At 40.6% G+C, this 17,394-nt stretch overlaps 1 protein-coding gene across 4 annotated transcripts in view; it reads right to left on the bottom strand.

Moving 5' to 3' along the window:
- Positions 1-451: 451 nt before the first annotated feature.
- The window catches only part of il1rapl1b (interleukin 1 receptor accessory protein-like 1b), a 313,957-nt gene continuing 297,014 nt past the window's right edge, over positions 452-17,394 (bottom strand). For 2 of the 4 annotated variants that reach the window (XM_027168684.2, XM_027168685.2), the window contains exons 10-12: positions 6,719-6,889; positions 2,582-2,626; positions 452-1,586 (exon numbers count right to left, since the gene is read on the bottom strand). In XM_027168684.2, the coding sequence (XP_027024485.1) occupies positions 865-1,586; positions 2,582-2,626; positions 6,719-6,889 (938 nt within the window). In that variant the 3' untranslated portion in view covers positions 452-864. The remainder of the gene's footprint in view (positions 1,587-2,581; positions 2,627-6,718; positions 6,890-17,394) is intronic. The other 2 variants (XM_027168686.2, XM_027168687.2) reach the window with 1 other exon arrangement.

Here is a 17,394-nt window from a genome sequence, read left to right as displayed (position 1 = left end):
AGAAAGTATTAATAACTCATAAGAGAGAGAGAGAGAGAGAGAGAGAGAGAGAGAGAGAGAGAGAGAGAGAGAGAGAGAGAGAGAGAGAGAGAGAGACACTAGATCGTCATGTTGAGGCATTTTTGCTTCCTCTCTCGTGTCTTCTGCTTGGTCGTTTGTTCAGGAAGAAAATTAGCTCCCAGGCTTCTGCACTTTTTGCATAATTCGAGGTTTGTTCATGAGTCTCTAAAAAAGCTGAGATACCCAACTGTTCAAGCATCAACAAAAATAAAACAAAACAAAACAAAACAAACAAAACAACAGTAAAAACAAACGGTGTTGTCTCAAACGTGACAAAGCCCAAGACACACAGATAAAAAATTATAAAAATGAATATGATTTTCTTACAAACTGGTGAAAAATGCAAAAAAATGCAAAAAAAAAAAAATAAATTATACCTTACACACACAAAATAATAATAATTAACAATAAATTAAAAAATTAAAAAATAAGATACAAAACATTTGGGTAATAAAAACAAATGTAAAAAAAAAAACTGAAGAAACGGAAAGAAATACCAAATGCTACAAAGAAATCGGAAATATGTACAAGACCCTGTATTCCTTAAGTGTGTGTGTGTGTGTGTGTGTGTGTGTGTGTGTGTGTTTGTGTGTGTGTGTGTTTATCGACCTCACACCTGTTTTTCACCCCAACCAGTGTTCCTGGACTCCTTAATTCATTTCTGCCTGTGAAAGTAAGTTCAGCAGCAGCAGTCGATAAGATCCGTTTCCCTTCTTTTCTTATCTCTTACGTTACTAGGAAAGGTGTCTACAAACAAGGATGTAAAGACTAAAAAAAAAAACACATTTCAGGCGCGGCTCGACGTCACCAGATGACGCTGGAGATGCTGGTCTCACGCGGTAGCAATGGCAACATGGCGTTGTTGGCATGCTGCTCCTCCAGCTGCTGCTGCTCAGTGCGCTGTGCTTTGCCCTGTGTGCGCTGTCCATTCAGCAGAGTCATGGGGATGTTGCAGTAGGTGTGATGGGTGCCCAGCGTTGGCAGCGGCGGAACATCGTACCCATAGCTGCGGTAGTAGTGTTTCTGTCCGAGTGGCGCGTGGCAGCTGTTGTTGCGGAAGGCGGAGCGCAGCTCGGGTCTCGCGGTTGCCACGGCCGTTGAAGCAGCCGCTGCCATGGAGAGGGCCGAGACGCTCTGCAGCTCTCCGGCATCCAGCGCCTGCTCGTGTGAGAGCTCATGTGAAAGCTCGTGAGAGAGAGCACGCTCGCGCCTCTTGAACGGCATCTCGTAACGTAGACGCTTCCAGAACTTGCTCCCGAGCTTGCTGCCCTCAGGGCCGGGCCAGCGGATGACGGTGAGAAGCTTGATGGTGTGCTTGAGGGCCTCAACCTCCTGGTAGTTGATGGTGTCGCGCAGCTCGGCACACTCGATCAGGATCACCTTGATCTCGCCAGTCGCCAGCATGCTGCGCAGACGAGTCTCCAGCTCAAAGATGCTCCAGCCGCGACGCACCACGTAGCTCGGGGTCATCACGATGATCAGACGTCTGCTCTGGTCCACACAACGCGCTACGTCTTCGATGTAGGCTGAGAGAGAGAGAGAGAGAGAGAGAGAGAGAGAGAGAGAGAGAGAGAGAGAGAGAAATAAGTATCTAATACAGGTGAAGTTAAACATTTGTGAAGTCTCATTTAAAAAGCTTTTGCAATCAGATACAGTTTAACATGTTTTAACAAATAACTTCTTCCAATGTGAGACACAAGTGTTACAAAGAACAGAACAAACACACACACAAAACGAGGACACGACATAAACCAGAAGCACAGGCACTCTCTAAGAGCTGTTTTTCACCACTCCACTATTTCTGCACCGAATTAACGGCTCGCCGACTCTTTCTCAAAGATGCTTTTACATGCAAAAAATAAAATCTGTATGTTGCTCTCGAGTTCAGAAGGTCGAACGAGACAAAGTAGGCAGAGCTGCAGGAAGAGTGTGTGGGTTTATTTGGGATTTAGTCCTCACCAGGTTACAGATATGAGAAGAAGAAGAAGAAGAAGAAGAAGAAGAAGAAGAAGAAGAAGAAGAAGAAGAAGAAGAAGAAGAATAGTGCCTCTTTATATGATAAAAAATGGAGGTTTTTAGTTTATGACTCATTGTCTGTCTGTCTAGGTGTCTGTGTCTCTTTGCACTTTGAACTCATTTGAGCATCTGTCTCTCTCTCTCTCTCTGTCCATCTGTATTAACTCCCCCACACTGCACTCGTACCTCCTCGGTGTCTGTACCTCGTCTGATAGCAGGTTTACAAAAAGTGAACTGACATTACAGAAATAAGCCCCTAAGAAGTGTCTGAGCGTCTCGTAGCAGATTTATCACCTCGCCCTTGAGCTAGCGCCTCGCCGGACCTCGGGCCCTGAATGAAACTAAACGCTGAGCCATCCATCCATCCATGTCCAAAATAAAAAAATAAAATAAATAAAATAAATAAAATAAATAAAATAAATAAAATAATAAATAAATAAATAAATAAATAAATAAAAATAAAAGTGCAGACTACAACTGCTGACAGAAGTGGTGAAAGCTGTACCTCTAAGGAGCCTTGTGTCGTCCTGGAAATGATCATTGGTGAAACCTAAACATAAATAATTTCAAGATTCAAAGTTTGATCAAAAGACTCAGAAGCAGCAGACTTATCACAGCGACAGTGCAGGGACGTCCACAAGCAAACAAGAAGAAGAACTGGCATCGAGTGGTGGACTTTGTTTCTGCCCTGATAATTTGCTTTTGTGGCTTTTGTGGCTTAATATGGGTTGTGGCACTGCAGGGGTAACAAAGTTTATAGGACGAGACAGAGACAAAGACACTTGAGACCAAATACTGAAAGACTAAAGATTTTCACTGGTACGGTGGACGAGAATGGACACAAGGTAGCAGCACATCATATTATATTATATGATATAGTAGGATTTAAACAATGTTTTTGGATGCTACTCTAGCGTCCTAAAAAATAAATACACTGAATGAGTACTGCAGATTATAACATGAATAAAACTAAACATCTGGCTCACAGCTGGATCACATCCTCGCGAGATCTCGACCTGTAACTGGATTATTTAATGCTACAGTATACCTGCTGATTACAACCTATTTCTAAGCCATCTTCACAGAGGGTGCCAATATTTTTGCTGCTGACTGTACGAGCATTCTTTCACATCTTTTTGTGATCAGAGACTTTACACCAGTAAAGTCAAAGCTTTAATGGTGTTTAGTCTATAGTATTGGTTTATATGATGTTTGAGATGTTCGCAACCATCATACTGTTTTGTCTTGGATCAATATTCATATGTATGGATTTGATATTTTTAATATATATATATATATTTTTGCTTGGACAGGAAATTTTAGTTCTATTTTTCTTCCATTTATCTTATTTATTTTTATTTTACTTCTATAAAAAGTGTGTTGAGTCTGTTGTACGGTGGCGTTAATAACAGATAAAGTTTGAACCAGGATATGATGATGAGGAATAAGTCTGAAGCTGCAATCTTGTGGCTTGAAAACTCAAATTTATTTAATTAATTTAAGAAAAAAAGAAAAAAAAAAGAGAGAGTAATCTGGTGTTGATCACGGTCAGATTGAGCTTTATTGACCCTGTGTGTTCATCCCACATTAAAAACAAACAGTCCAATCAGAGGTCAGTTACACACCCACACATACATACATACACACACACACACACAATAACAAAAAAAAATCACATCCCATGTCACATGTATTTCAAATCAACACCTCCAGCACCTTTAGAAGGTCCGCTGTCTTTTTCTCCAGCAATGCTGTACTTGTTTCATTTCCACACCCAGACACCCTGACAGACACGGATATGGATGCAGAGAAGCATTTGAAAGTTGTTTGCTGACTGGCAGTAATGAAAGCAGGTAATGCCATGGAAGAATGACAAAATTCTAATGAGGTCCTCCAGCAACCAGGTTCGGCAAGTGTTCGTTTATAGAACATGCTCGTGCGGGGATTTGAAATTGAAATAAGGTTTGAGGACAAACACAACTGCACAACACGGCATGACATGTGGAATTATATAAATGGAGATGAGAGACATTCGTGAAATCACTAGAGACAAGCACATACAATATAAATACTCAATCACATGAAACATGCAAATATACTGTGTATATGTACTGTATGTACACCAATATAAAACACACACAGACACACACACACAGACACAGACACAGACACACACACACACACACACACACACACACACACACACACACACACACACACACACACACACACACACACACACACACACAAGCCTCGAAAAAATGCTGACTACTATGTGAATATACACTGATCAGGCATAACATTATTTACATTATGATGGCGGTTCTGTTTCACATACAGCATTTACACTGGGCGGCACAGTTTCTGTTTATTTTCTTTTGTGTATTGTCTTTTGTGTATAGTCTTGTATTTTGTCCTGCACTGTCTTGTCTGTCTTGTTTGTCTTGTCTCAAAACTGTTTACATCAGGTTGCACAGATGTACTTTATGTGGCTAAGACTACTTACTAAGTCCTTAGCCCTGTCTCTGTTTTATGTAGCACCATGGTCCTGGAGAAACGTCTCATTTCACTGTGTACTTCAACAGCTATGTATTGTTGAAATGACAATAAAAGCTTCTTGACTATACTGGACTTGACCTTGATATTGTGTTGGTCCCACTTTTGCTGCCAAAACAGCTCTGACCCATAGAGGCATGGACTCCACTAGACCCCTATAGGTGTGCTGTGGTATCTGGCACCAAGATGTTAGCAGCAGATCCTTTAAGTCTTGTAAGTTGTAAGGTGGGGCCTCCATGGATCGGACATCCACGGATGCCCAATTGATTGACATCTGGGAAATTCGGAGGCCAAGTCAACACCTCAAACTCCTTGTTGTGCTCCACAAACCATTCTTGAACCATTTTTGCTTGTGAGAGGGCACATTATCCCGCTGAAAGATGCCACAGCCATAGGGAATAATGTAAAGGGTGTACATGGTCTTTAACAAAGCTTAGGTAGGTGGTACAGTACGTGTAAATATAACATTTGACTGGAGGGCAGGACCCATGGTTTGCCCAAAGCATCACTGTGCCTCCACTGGCTTTCCATAGTGCAACCTGGTGCTATGTGTTTCCCAGGTGAGCAATGCACACACCCAGCCATCCATGTAATGTAAAAGAAACCATGATTAATCAGACCTGGCCACCTTCTTCCATTGTTCCATGGTCCAGATTTGATGCTCACATGCCCATTGGACCACTTTTGATAGATACTGACCAGTGCAGATTAAAAAAAAACCTCACAAGAGCTTATTCACTCACCTGTCAGTGGTCATAATGTTATGCCTGATCGGTGTATATGATAATAAATACACTGTATAGATAAACAATCATTTGATCCAGATTTAGTCTTCTGCGAGGTTCAAGAGCATCAGTGAGATCAGACTCCAAGTAGGAGATCAGTCCAAGTACAGTAGGGCTCAGAACAAGATGCTCGAGTTCTTCCACCAACTTTAACACTACCATGTCTACATGGAGCTCTGTGCCTTGTGCACAGGGGCACAGTTGTGCTAGCTCAGGGGGTCAGGAATCATTGAGCAGTTCATCTGTACAGAGTGGCTACATGCTCTTCTCTGTTTTGATGATGATTCAACAGCAAGGAAGCATGATGGACTCTTTGGACAGGATCTGATTGGCCGTTGTTTCGTCAACACCACTTACTTACAATGTTTTGCTGTGAGGAAATATGTCCACTATCTATAGCAGCATATAGTGAATCGAAAAATGGTGGAAAATAAACCACGCAATGTACGTGAGCTAAAGACATTTGTACGATTTCACATCCACTGGAGATTTGTCGGCCATCTTGAAAATTTTTCCCTCATCAAAACTCTTTTGAGCAAAGCTGTGAATGTTGAATGTTGAGCATGTAAAGTGACGTACACTCCACTTTTGTTTGAATATGTGCACTTATGTGCAAGTATGAGATTTGGGACACACCTGATGTATTAAAATTCTCACTCACTCTCTCCCACTTATCTGAACTACCTCGGGTCACGGGGAGCCTGTGCCTATCTCAGGTGTCATCGGGCATCGAGGCAGGATACACCCTGGACGGAGTGCCAACCCATCGCAGGGCACACACACTCTCATTCACTCACGCAATCACACACTACGGACAATTTTCCAGAGATGCCAATCAACCTACCATGCATGTCTTTGGACTGGGGGAGGAAACCGGAGTACCCGGAGGAAACCCCCGAGGCACGGGGAGAACATGCAAACTCCGCACACACAAGGCAGAGGCGGGAATCGAACCCCGACCATGGAGGTGTGAGGCGAACATGCTAACCACTAAGCCACCGTGCCCCCCTTGTATTAAAATTGTTACATTTATTTAAAATCTAAAATGAAAACATAAGGTAATATTTTCCAGGATTTTCACATACGAGACTGCTGCACACGCATGCACAAATGCACACGCACACATGCCCACGCGCACACTCACACACACACTCACACACACACACACACACACACACACACACACACACACACACACACACACACACACACACACACACACACACACACACACACACACACACACACACATGCCATGAGAAATACACACAGAACTTCATGCTCTGGAAATTTTAACTTACTTCCAGTGGGAATCAAATCCCTGTCTGGGATGAAGAGTTTATACCCATAATGTTTCTCCAGAACATCCGGAAGAATCTCCAGAGCAAAGCGTTCCTCCTCTCCGGTCTCCTGGCTCCACTGTTCTGGCTCCACTTTAGAATAGGACAAATATGCATCATAGTCCTTGTTCTCTGAAAAATGTACAACACCAACAACAGTTTTAATGAGCGCCGTGTCAAATATGTAACGCCTGGCTTGTTTCCTTAAAAAAGAAAACACATTATGCTAATTCACTTTTCCAGTTCAGATATTATAAATAAAAGAAAGAAATAATTTCAGAAATGCAGGATAAGTTATGGAAATAGCCAGTGTCTGTTGAATGTGTAGCTAAATTGTACACAGTATGCAGCACTGGGAAATAGCAAAGTAATCAAGGAATTTTTTTTTTTTTTTTTTTTTTTGGATTAGCAAGTCGTATTAGATTTTCACAGCTCAGGGCATCTCCACTGGGCTGATTTACCACAACAAAGTAATCAACGAATCTGGGAGTGAGCAGCTCTCCCTCACAAAAGGAGGCTAATGCTCATCGAGCGAGAACAGCGTGGGCCATCGATCTCGGACCTTTTCCAAATGACCGTCCACTTACTGCCAAGGCAACCTGTGGATATGTGTGGTTTGTGAGCTAACTCATGGTGGCAAGGCTGTTTAAACGTCCTCGTCTAAAATTAGTTCCCCGCAGACGCGTGATGGAGTTTATCGACTTTGACACACAGGCAGGATGAAACATGCTGAATAATAATACAAAAATAAATATAAAAGCGGAAAAATTGTTTTCCTCCTCCTCCTCCTCCTCCTCCTCCTCCTTTTAGACCTTTTCATTTAGCCATGAATGAACAGGAGCTCATGGAGAGAATAAAGCCCTGCATAATTAGCTTTTTCTTTTATGACTACGACTCTGGCTGTAATCACTAATGAACTGTGGCTTCTAGTTTGTAAAGCTTTGAGTGGAGATCTCATTCTCATACGGTTATTATTCTTTAATGCATTTAGAAAAACAAAACAGGAAAACACATACCTAATCCAAACAATTAAAAACCAGCCATTATTGACCAGGGTATTGTTTTAGAGCCAGACAGAAAATCCAGTCTAACTAATTGTAATGCCAAACACAGTGCCAATTAGGTAAATGCAGGGAAAATTAAGCCGCACCATCATTAATGTGGTTCAGCGTTGTCTTTATACTCATCTAAGAAGACTCCCAAAAGGGAAAATTGAAAGGCTTCAGAGGCTCACGGAAAAGGCTGGAAGACCTCTGAGAAAAAAGAAAAAATTACACGTCTGTAATTGAACTTCATTTCATTTAATAGAGTTATTGGGCACGGTGTGTTTAATCTCTGAAAGTAATTTAGTAAGTCTCTTTCCATTAATAAATTGTGGACAGGGTTTTTTTGGGCTTCTGTTTAATCTCTTGGTAGATACAGAGAAATTGGCTAACCTATTAGTTAGGACACCTACCTAATTAAGAGGTAAAAATCAATCATGTTTTGATTTCCCCTGCTTGCATTTGATTTCCAGGCCGTACTGCACCATTGGAAGGCCAAGAATTGTTTTATATAGTCAGACATTTTACATACTGACTCTGTTGAAAGTCATGATTCCTTTTTGAAAGCTAAAAAGGAACTATTAGTTAGCTCACAATGTTAGCTTGTGCTCCTTAGAACTGAAAATGAAATCTATTCAGTTGCAACAATGCTTGATTAAATACAGCCATATTTGCAACAACAGTATAAAAATCCTGTAATTAGGAAAGTCCAGGCAATTAAAGAGTTTCCGTGGTTAAAGTGGTTTGTGGGACATAACAAAAATGAGCACCTGGTTCCCTCGACAAAAAGATAATAGGATTTTTCTATTATTTGCATAACTGCATAATAATAGTAATAATAATAATTATAATCATCATCATCTCTGTGAACAACAAAAGTTTGTGATCCTTACACTTGAATCCTAATAATGTCACCATCATATTGACTACCTCACTCACTCACTCACTCATTTTCTACCGCTTATCCGTACTTCTCGGGTCACGGGGAACCTGTGCCTATCTCAGGCGTCATCGGGCATCAAGGCAGGATACACCCTGGACGGGGTACCAACCCATCACAGGGCACACACACACACACACACACACACACACACACACACACACACACACACACACACACACACACACACACACACACACACACACACACACACACACACACACACACACACACACACTATACGGACAATTTTCCAGAGATGCCAATCAACCTACCATGCATGTCTTTGGACCGGGGGAGGAAACCGGAGTACCCGGAGGAAACCCCCGAGGCACGGGGAGGACATGCAAACTCCACACACACAAGGCAGAGACGGGAATCGAACCCCCAACCCTGGAGGTGTGAGGCAAACATGCTAACCACTAAGCCACCGTGCCCCCCCATATTGACTACCATCAAATTTATTTTAATCTGAATAAGAACATGATAAGGAATTGAATCTGAATAAATGAAAAGCTGAAAAAACATTTAACTGAAAATAAACAAATAAATCCTCTTGACTTTGGTTTCAGGACTCGTTCCTGTACTTGAGCCTTTCGGTAATACTGTTTGTACATTTCTCAAACATTTCAGCTTGTTCTTCATGGTTTGTTTCATGTCACATGCTTAAGTAGCGTGATAGAGCAATTTCAATGTTGACTTGGTGATGTTTTAATCCCCTGGCTGATCCTAACGGGCCTTAATGTTCATGCTGAATTGTTCTCACATGTAGCCATTTTTAGCACAGCTGTACAAAATATTTTACTTAGCAGAGAAAAAAATGGCATACAGACATAAATTACACGGTCATTTGTTGGTGGTAAGGGGAAATAAATAAGGCAGGATCACAACTTCTCAGCTGCTCCAAACATCTTAACTGCAATTATATTGGTCAGGGAAAAATAAACAACTTAAAAAAGTCAAGCATTGTTTTGATAGTTTGATAAGGGTTTGCCTTGACATGTCACTTATATTCCCTTTTATTCAATGTTAGAAGAGCAATAAGTCCAAGGTCCAGCTTTCCCATTTAAATGCCATCTATCTCCATCCGTCCCACCTACACTACAGCAAATCATTCATTCATTCATTTTCTACCGCTTATCCGAACTTCTCGGGTCACTGGGAGCCTGTGCCTATCTCAGGCGTCATTGGGCATCAAGGCAGGATACACCCTGGATGGAGGGCACACACACACTCTCATTCACTCACGCAATCACACACTATGGACAATTTTCCAGAGATGCCAATCAACCTACCATGCATGTCTTTGGACCGGGGAGGAAACCCCCGAGGCCCGGGGAGAAAATGCAAACTCCACACACAAGGCGGAGGCGGGAATCAAACCCTCAACCCTGGAGGTGTGAGGCGAACGTGCTAACCACTAAGCCACCGTGCCCCCTACAGCAAATGATCTCCAAGCATACTGGATATGAAAGAAATCTACAGGAATTTTAAAACAGTTGAAATCATACTGTATGTCAAAGCTCTTGCACTGTTCACTAAACCCTCACCGTCTAAACACCTACTCATCCACAGTGCATAAGTTCCTGCAGATCCATGTCAGCAACTTCGGGAAGTTCACGTCAACCGCCAGAATGAAGAAACACATTAATCTAGTGTATGAGGTTCATGAAGTAGAACTGGCTTCTAGATTCTGGTGATAATTTGAGGTATTAATTCAGATCAAACTAAAATATATAAAAAAAATTATGCTTTATCACAAATCAAGTCCTAAAATATTTAGATATGAACAACATCGACGTAATCTGTTCAGTCAAACAGGGAGCTGATAAACAGCCGTGCGTTGTCTGTATATTGACGGAAGGAATTAAAATTCAATTTGAATTATTAATACATCAACAAGTAAAAGCATTTGTATGACAGCTTAGAATCAAGGCCTTGGGAATACGAGAGACAGTGAAGCTCTTGGTAACAACTCCAAAATGAAGTGAAATGAAGCAGATATGAAGCTGCATTTTATACACAAACACCAAATCACCCTCTAGAATGTTTCAAGAAAATTGAACGCTAGTTTCTTCACGTTGTTTCTTTGGAAGTCTATGGAAGTCACTAGTAACTTGACAGTACAACAACAGCTAAAAATCACTGTACACAGCTTTACTTGTCAGACAAAACTCAATTTTTATAAAAACAATAACAAAATATTTATCTGCAAAACTTCAGATGAGACATGATAGGAGCGATTCATTTCTATAGCTAGAAAGGTAAAAAAGGAATGTTTGCTTTTCTGTCTGATTGAAAATCAAGGTTGAGAAAAAACTACTGTACCTTGGCATTCAGATGCTTTCTAAACAGTGTTTTTAGTGAATAACTTTTTTTTTGTCCCTTTCTTGCCTTCACTCTTTTTGGTTTTTACAGAAGAAATTATATTCTTCCAAGGATTTTGATTTGGTGTCTTCATTTTCTTTGGGAAAGCATTTAAATCACATGCAGTGAATTTAGTGCTAAAATACAAGTTTGAAACTAGCAAAATCAGTGCCATTACTTTCTGGAGATTCATCTCTATGTAAATAATGCTGCAAGATGTTTTGATGTCATGACTGAAAAAAGAAATTATATACTTTATTAAATTTGTGAAAGAACTGAAATTGAAATGAAGAAATTTTTCAATAAATCTGAGGAGTTCTCGCTGTTGTAGAAGTGAGAAGTACATTGACATTGTTTGAATTTGCATAACAAGAATAAGAATAAGAAACACCTCTAAAAAGAACCATTGGGTTGTTTTGTTAACGGACCCTTCAAACTGGTTCCATATATGAAGCAAGTGATCCATTATAAGAACCATTTTTGGTTATCTGTTGGACCATCCGTTTTAAAATGGTAGGAAATGAATCAGCAATTTCAGGCTAACAGAAATAGAAGCCCTTATTTTGTCACATCTACATTACAGCACAGTGAAAGTCTTTCTTCCCATATCCTAACTTTGGAGGTTGGGGTCAGGTTGCAGAGTCAGTGATGATACAGCACCCCTGGAGCAGAGACAGTTAAGGCCTTGCTCAAGGGCCCAACAGTGGACTATTGTAAGTGCTGGTGCTTGAACCCAGATTCTCTGATCAACAATCCTGAGCCTTCACTGCTTGATCCACCATCGCACCAACACCTATGACCACTGAACCAAAATAACACCCTGTTATCCATAGCAACTTTCATTTATGTTGTTTATAGAACTGAGGGTAAAGGGTCTTGCTCAGGGGCCCATCAGTGACAGCTTGGTGGACCTGGGATTTGAGCTCACAACCTTCTGTGGGGATCTGTGAGGCTCTGACATGCTCATATACAGTACAGTGGTGGCTTTGCAGTTAATGCTCCACCAAGCTGCCACTGTTGGGCCCTTGAGAAAGGCCCTTAACCTTAACCCTGAGCTCTGACCCTAACTTCCTAAACAAAAGTATTTCATTGTGTTGAGATGTATATGTGACATATCTTCAAATCCTCTAAAATTATTTTTAAAAACAATTACTCACTGGAAAAGGTTTGCTGTATTTAAGAACAGATTGTTCACCCTGGAGACACAGTCTGATGTATTCAAATGTAAAACAATCCACTGGAGAAATCTGCACAGTGCACTTTAACTCACACCACCTCCTTATTTATTCCAGAAAAGTAATTTCCTGTTTTGTTTGTTTGTTTTTTCTTGTGATGATGATGATGATGATGATGATGATGATGATGATGATGATGATGATTCAGGTCCACATACATTTCAGCACATCAGCGTATGCTCAATGGGAACACAGAGAATACTGCTCCAATTTTTTTCATCCTGCTATTAGCGAGGGAGACGGAATAGAACGGTTGCCGTGCGGTTTGATGTAAGCATTTGCATGATGAGAAAGCTAAACCTCGTCACCATTGAAAGTATTTCTGTCTTTTTAGTATAGGTTGAATGCAACGTGGAAACTTGACCTTGAAGAAATACAGCCCACATATAAGCAAGTCAAGTATCTTAATCCCAGAAGACTAGTGAGCAGCCCAGTCCTCCTCACACGTGTGGGTGCAGGTGCTGATACATGTCCATGCTTTTGGGGAAAAAAAGAATAAATAAATAAAAAAAATAAATGAAAGTTAGTCTGGTAAAAAGGATTCTTTTTCAAACTTTCTGTTTAGGGCTTTGACTACAGCCTACATACAGTATATAGAGAATGTTGAAACAACAATGTGGGGGCTGGCTACACTTATAGCTGCCAGATTGTGGTGCTCTCTGATATACAACGCTTCACATTAAGTGATTCTTAGCAGCCAGAAATGTTGTGCTTTCGGTGCTAAGGCACTGAAACCTAGTCTCTAGGCGAAGAAAGGTTCTCCATAGGTTCTGTCAAGCTTCCTCTACTCAATTCTAAGCGGATGCTTTTCCCATTTCCCATATGTTTATTTATAATTCTATTGTGCTGAATTTGGCTTTGAATCAGTAGCACTAGCAGCTAGCCTCAACACCTTTACTGTATGGGAGGCATAAAAAGTGGTAGAAACTACACCGTAGGATTTTTTTTTTTTAGCTTATCTTATTCACCAGAGGCAATCATGAATATTAAAACAAATACAAGCAGACAATTAATTCAAATAATTAGCTAATCAAGATAATGTAGGCTGACTCGGTTTAACTTGGAGCTTGTCTGCTCAATAAATAGCCCTTCAGGAACACTAATGTTCCCTTAGAAGCACTTATCTCAGAATGGTCCCTCAAGAGCATCTCTCTCTCTCTCTCTCTCTCTCTCTCTCTCTCTCTCTCTCTCTCTCTCTCTCTCTCTCTCTCTCTCTCTCTCTCTCTCTCTCTCTCCTTCCCTCAGTCTCTTTCTCATCCTCACTGACACTTTCCACTATGACTGTAGCCCGATGTGTCTCTTGGTCCCTCTATCTTTCTTCCTAATGCCTCACCACACAACCCAATCTATTTCCTTTCCTTCCATATCCCCATTCTCAGTCTCTTTATGACCCTAACATCCATATCTCTCTCTCTCTCTCTCTCTCTCTCTCTCTCTCTCTCTCTCTCTCTCTCTCTCTCTCTCTCTCTCTCTCTCTCTCTCTCTCTCTCTCTCTCTCTCTCTCTCTCTCTCTCTCTCTCTCTCTCTCTCTCTCTCTCTCTCTCCCCATCCCCCAACCATCTCTGCTGCTTTCTCTCCCTTCACATCCCAATCTATCTTTCTGTGTCTCTGTCCCTCTGCTCATGTTCATTCCAATCTCTTTCTCTCTTTCATTATCTTTCAAACTCTTCCCATCCACCTTTTTTTTTTTTGCTCATAATTATCCCCCAGAAATGCTAATCGAGTCCCATCGCTCATCCTTCCATCGACTGGAAGGGAGCAGTGAGCGAGAGATGACGGAGAGGGAGGAGAAGAAAGGAGGGTGAGCAATCTTTCTTTAAGTGCACTGTACTAGCTTTCATTATGATTAAAGTAAAACTTGAGCTCACTTAGAAGGGAAGACAGATAAAGATAGGCTGGATGTGTAGGTTCGATTAAAAAAAAGAGATGATGAATAGGTGTAAACGTGGCCTTTTGTAGAATCCTATAATAAAATCTAAAAATCTATAGGTAGAGAATTCTACAAACCCCAGCATGCTTTAATAGGGCAATTTTTATACCATGTTGCCTTGTATGAAGGTGTAAGAGCGTAATAGAGATCTACCTGTAGACTCCTGCCTGCTACAATACACTCCACACTGACATAAATATGAAGCGGCTGTTTCCCGGGGTTTAAAATAAAATCAATCTGTCAGATTTTATAATGAGAGCTCCAACTTTTAGCAAGCCTCTTGTGAGTTTACTGCCACACTCTGCCTCACATTTCTGTCGTCGGCAGTTGTGCAGAAGCGTGGAGGCAGACGGCACATGGCAGGTGCATCCCATATGCTGCCGTAATGGCTCATTTCAGATTACAGACAGACCCATCACTCTCTCTCACTCGTCTATCATTCCTTTACCATTCTCCTAGCAGTCAATCCTGAATCACACTTTTCAGCACATCTTTATATTTATCTCCTTATTTCTTTTTCCCCAACACTCCCTCTGACTGAGAGAATATATTGCTTCTCTGCACAGTGTTCACAATACTATTGATGCTAGTGTAGGCTGAAGTCAGGGGTTAAGGGTCAGGCTTAATCGCATTTGTTCTTGTCTTGGGAATAGACATAAATAAACATTTCCCGTCCATAATATGCGCAAAGAAGATCTAGTGCGCATGAGAGTGGGCCGTCCTTTAGCAGGAGAAATAGGAAGTAGGAGGATCATCAGCTCATCACTATTTAAGCACAGATGAATCATGCTTCTGTTGGGGGAGTGAGAAGGAGATAAAGGATAGGTGAGAGAGAGAGAGAGAGAGAGAGAGAGAGAGAGAGGATACAAAAGTCAAAACAAAGAGAGTAAAAGCGCAACTGAGATAGAAATTTGGAGGAGGAATAATCAATAGTGCTTTCCCGTTAATGCTTCTTCTCATTGGTCCAAAGTGTTCCAGGAAGCTGTGATCCAGAGGTTGAACACAACACAGATACACACACACACACACACACACACACACACACACACACACACACACACACACACACACACACACACACACACACACACACACACACACACACACACACTAACAAACACACACACTTAGAGCACCTCTCCCCTTCAGCTACCCACACAGTCTCACTGTGCTGGCCTTCAGCTGTGCTTCATCCACACAAGTATTTATGCAGGACATTTATGTGAGATATTTATGTGTCTCTTGGTGCAGACAGCCACAGGGCAAAGCAAAGAAAAGAGGTGGCATAAGATACCGATCCGATTCAATCTAATGACTTTAAGCACTGATCAGACAGTCAGGAATATCACATGGTGGGTTTTTTACACAGTGACTGTTCACTGCAGATCTCAGTGTTAACCATTGCAAGAGCATTATTAAACTAATTCACGAGTGTCAAACTCAATAGATTAGACTACATTAGACTACAGGCATAATGTGTCATCAGTCTGTATGTTTTTTTTTAGCTCCTGATCTAAATAGTAACACTCTGTAATCCATCACATGGTCTGTAAAGGGGGGGTTCTTAAACTTTTTATAGCAGGGGTAAAGAATCCATTTCACAGACCTGCTCTGATCATAATAGAATTATTTAAAATTAGCTTCATTATTTAAAAAGGGGTACAATAACATTCTGGTTATTTAATAGAGCTCTAAATCCTCTAATGAAATAACATGTGAGGATCAAGCTGGCTGAAAGTAATACTTATTTATAAAATAAATCTAACTTTAATTACAGTGAATTGTGATAATTAGATTCATCAGAGGATTCATCGGAAGATAACAACATGCCATACATAATAAAAGTACACACAACAATTAGGTTTAAACATTCAGTGTGATTGCACTACTGATCTAAGTGGAATTTTTTTAAATGTCATATTAAAGTGAAAATCAGTTTTCTTCATATATCTAAGCAAGTAAGGAACATGCCACATGATACAGAAGAGCTGGGGTTTGAACTGTTGCCATTCTGCTTAGTAACCCTGAGCCTTAACCACTGAGCTGTATCTACTCATCATCATCATCATCATCAACAACAACTGACGAGGGTTTTGGCACTTAGTTGATAGACACTTAGTTGTTGATTGTCTAAAGGTGCCTTGTTAATTGTAACCCTGTAATCAATAATCATAATGATAATAATTAATGCTGTGACAGAATATATGTGATAGACTGGGACAGTTAAGCATCTATGGACAAGATATATCATTCTGGTAAAAGAAAACTGTGTTTCTTTTAGAGCTATAGCAGAATCCTGTTCTAATTGTGTGTCAATTTTGTTTTCCTTGCAAATGTGTATTGGGACTGGTCACTGTTAGGATTATCCAGCCATTAAGACAGAAAGTGTAATGCCAATATGTGATAAAGATTATCTTCTGTGAAGGTTGATTGTGCTTTGATTTAGTAACAATGTCTTATACTTCAACATTCCAATAGGGGAGAGACAGAGCGCTGCTCAACCTAAACATCACTAAATATACAATAGACTAGTGACACAGTGACAGCAGTGTTTCTTCATTCTTCTCACCTCACTATTTCCACTTATTTAAGGCAATTAATAGTTATTTCTGTGTTGTTGTTGAAATATGTGGTATGAGTTTTGCCTGATTTTATTGCTTAAGAGTTCCCAGCTAACGTGTTTGTCCGCCATTATGATGTTATATTTGTGTCATTATACTATAAGATTTAAGTGCTTTTTGTGAGAATATGCTAGCAAAAATGAGTCTGTTAAAACAGTTAAAGGTATTCAACATATTTTATGTTGTAATTTAATTTTAATCTAAATACAGATGAAATGAGTAACATTGAGTGCAGTATGGTGTTTTTTTTTTTTTCCTTCATTCATCTTCATTCACTATTTTCCCTTATTTAAGGGTACAACATTTGGAGGCACTGACGGAATGTTTGACTGGAGGACAATCCATGAGCTGTAACTGGAACCCTCTTGCTAAACTACCCGGGTGTCATCTTCAGATTTATTCTGGTGGCCTATATCCTGAGGAGAGTACAGTTACCACTAGGGAGCAACAACACCCAGTTAAGTCAGATAAACCCTGATTTGCCTGCTTATGGCCACACTT

This window comes from Tachysurus fulvidraco, chromosome 1 (genome assembly GCF_022655615.1).
Source record: "Tachysurus fulvidraco isolate hzauxx_2018 chromosome 1, HZAU_PFXX_2.0, whole genome shotgun sequence".
NCBI lineage: Eukaryota > Metazoa > Chordata > Actinopteri > Siluriformes > Bagridae > Tachysurus > Tachysurus fulvidraco.
The sequence above is the reverse complement of the archived record's forward strand: the minus strand, read 5'-3'. Positions and strand labels throughout refer to the sequence as shown.